This window comes from Penaeus monodon, chromosome 15 (assembly GCF_015228065.2).
Source record: "Penaeus monodon isolate SGIC_2016 chromosome 15, NSTDA_Pmon_1, whole genome shotgun sequence".
Taxonomy (NCBI): Eukaryota; Metazoa; Arthropoda; class Malacostraca; order Decapoda; family Penaeidae; genus Penaeus; species Penaeus monodon.
The window spans coordinates 34683994-34684284 of NC_051400.1; the positions used below are offsets into that span (position 1 = coordinate 34683994).

The following is a 291-nucleotide window of genomic DNA, read 5'->3' on the forward strand; positions in this document are numbered from 1 at the left end:
CCTTTCCCCCTAAATTACTCTCGAATTTCCAACTACCATTAACTCTGAATTAAATTCTCCCGTTTTATCTCCCGCAGTCAGCAACAAATGGATCAGAGAACGCGGACAGTTCCTCAGGAGAAAGTGTGGTCTCAGCCCCGAGGAATAGACGAGGAGATCCTGCTTCAGTTCCTTACGAGAAAGTCCTTCAAGACGATTGTGATAAATTATAAAAAAAAAAAATCACTAAGTCTACTGAAATTGGATGATTGATACATAACTGATACATAAAGATCCATAGGTGGGTGTATT

The 291-nt window shown here is 39.9% G+C and overlaps 1 protein-coding gene across 1 annotated transcript in view; it reads left to right on the plus strand.

Moving 5' to 3' along the window:
• The window catches only part of LOC119582341 (prolyl 4-hydroxylase subunit alpha-1-like), a 101297-nt gene extending 101056 nt beyond the window's left edge, over nucleotides 1-241 (plus strand). The window contains 1 exon segment of the mRNA XM_037930556.1: nucleotides 78-241. Coding sequence (XP_037786484.1) covers nucleotides 78-148 — 71 coding nt within the window. The 3' untranslated portion in view covers nucleotides 149-241.
• Nucleotides 242-291: the final 50 nt, after the last annotated feature.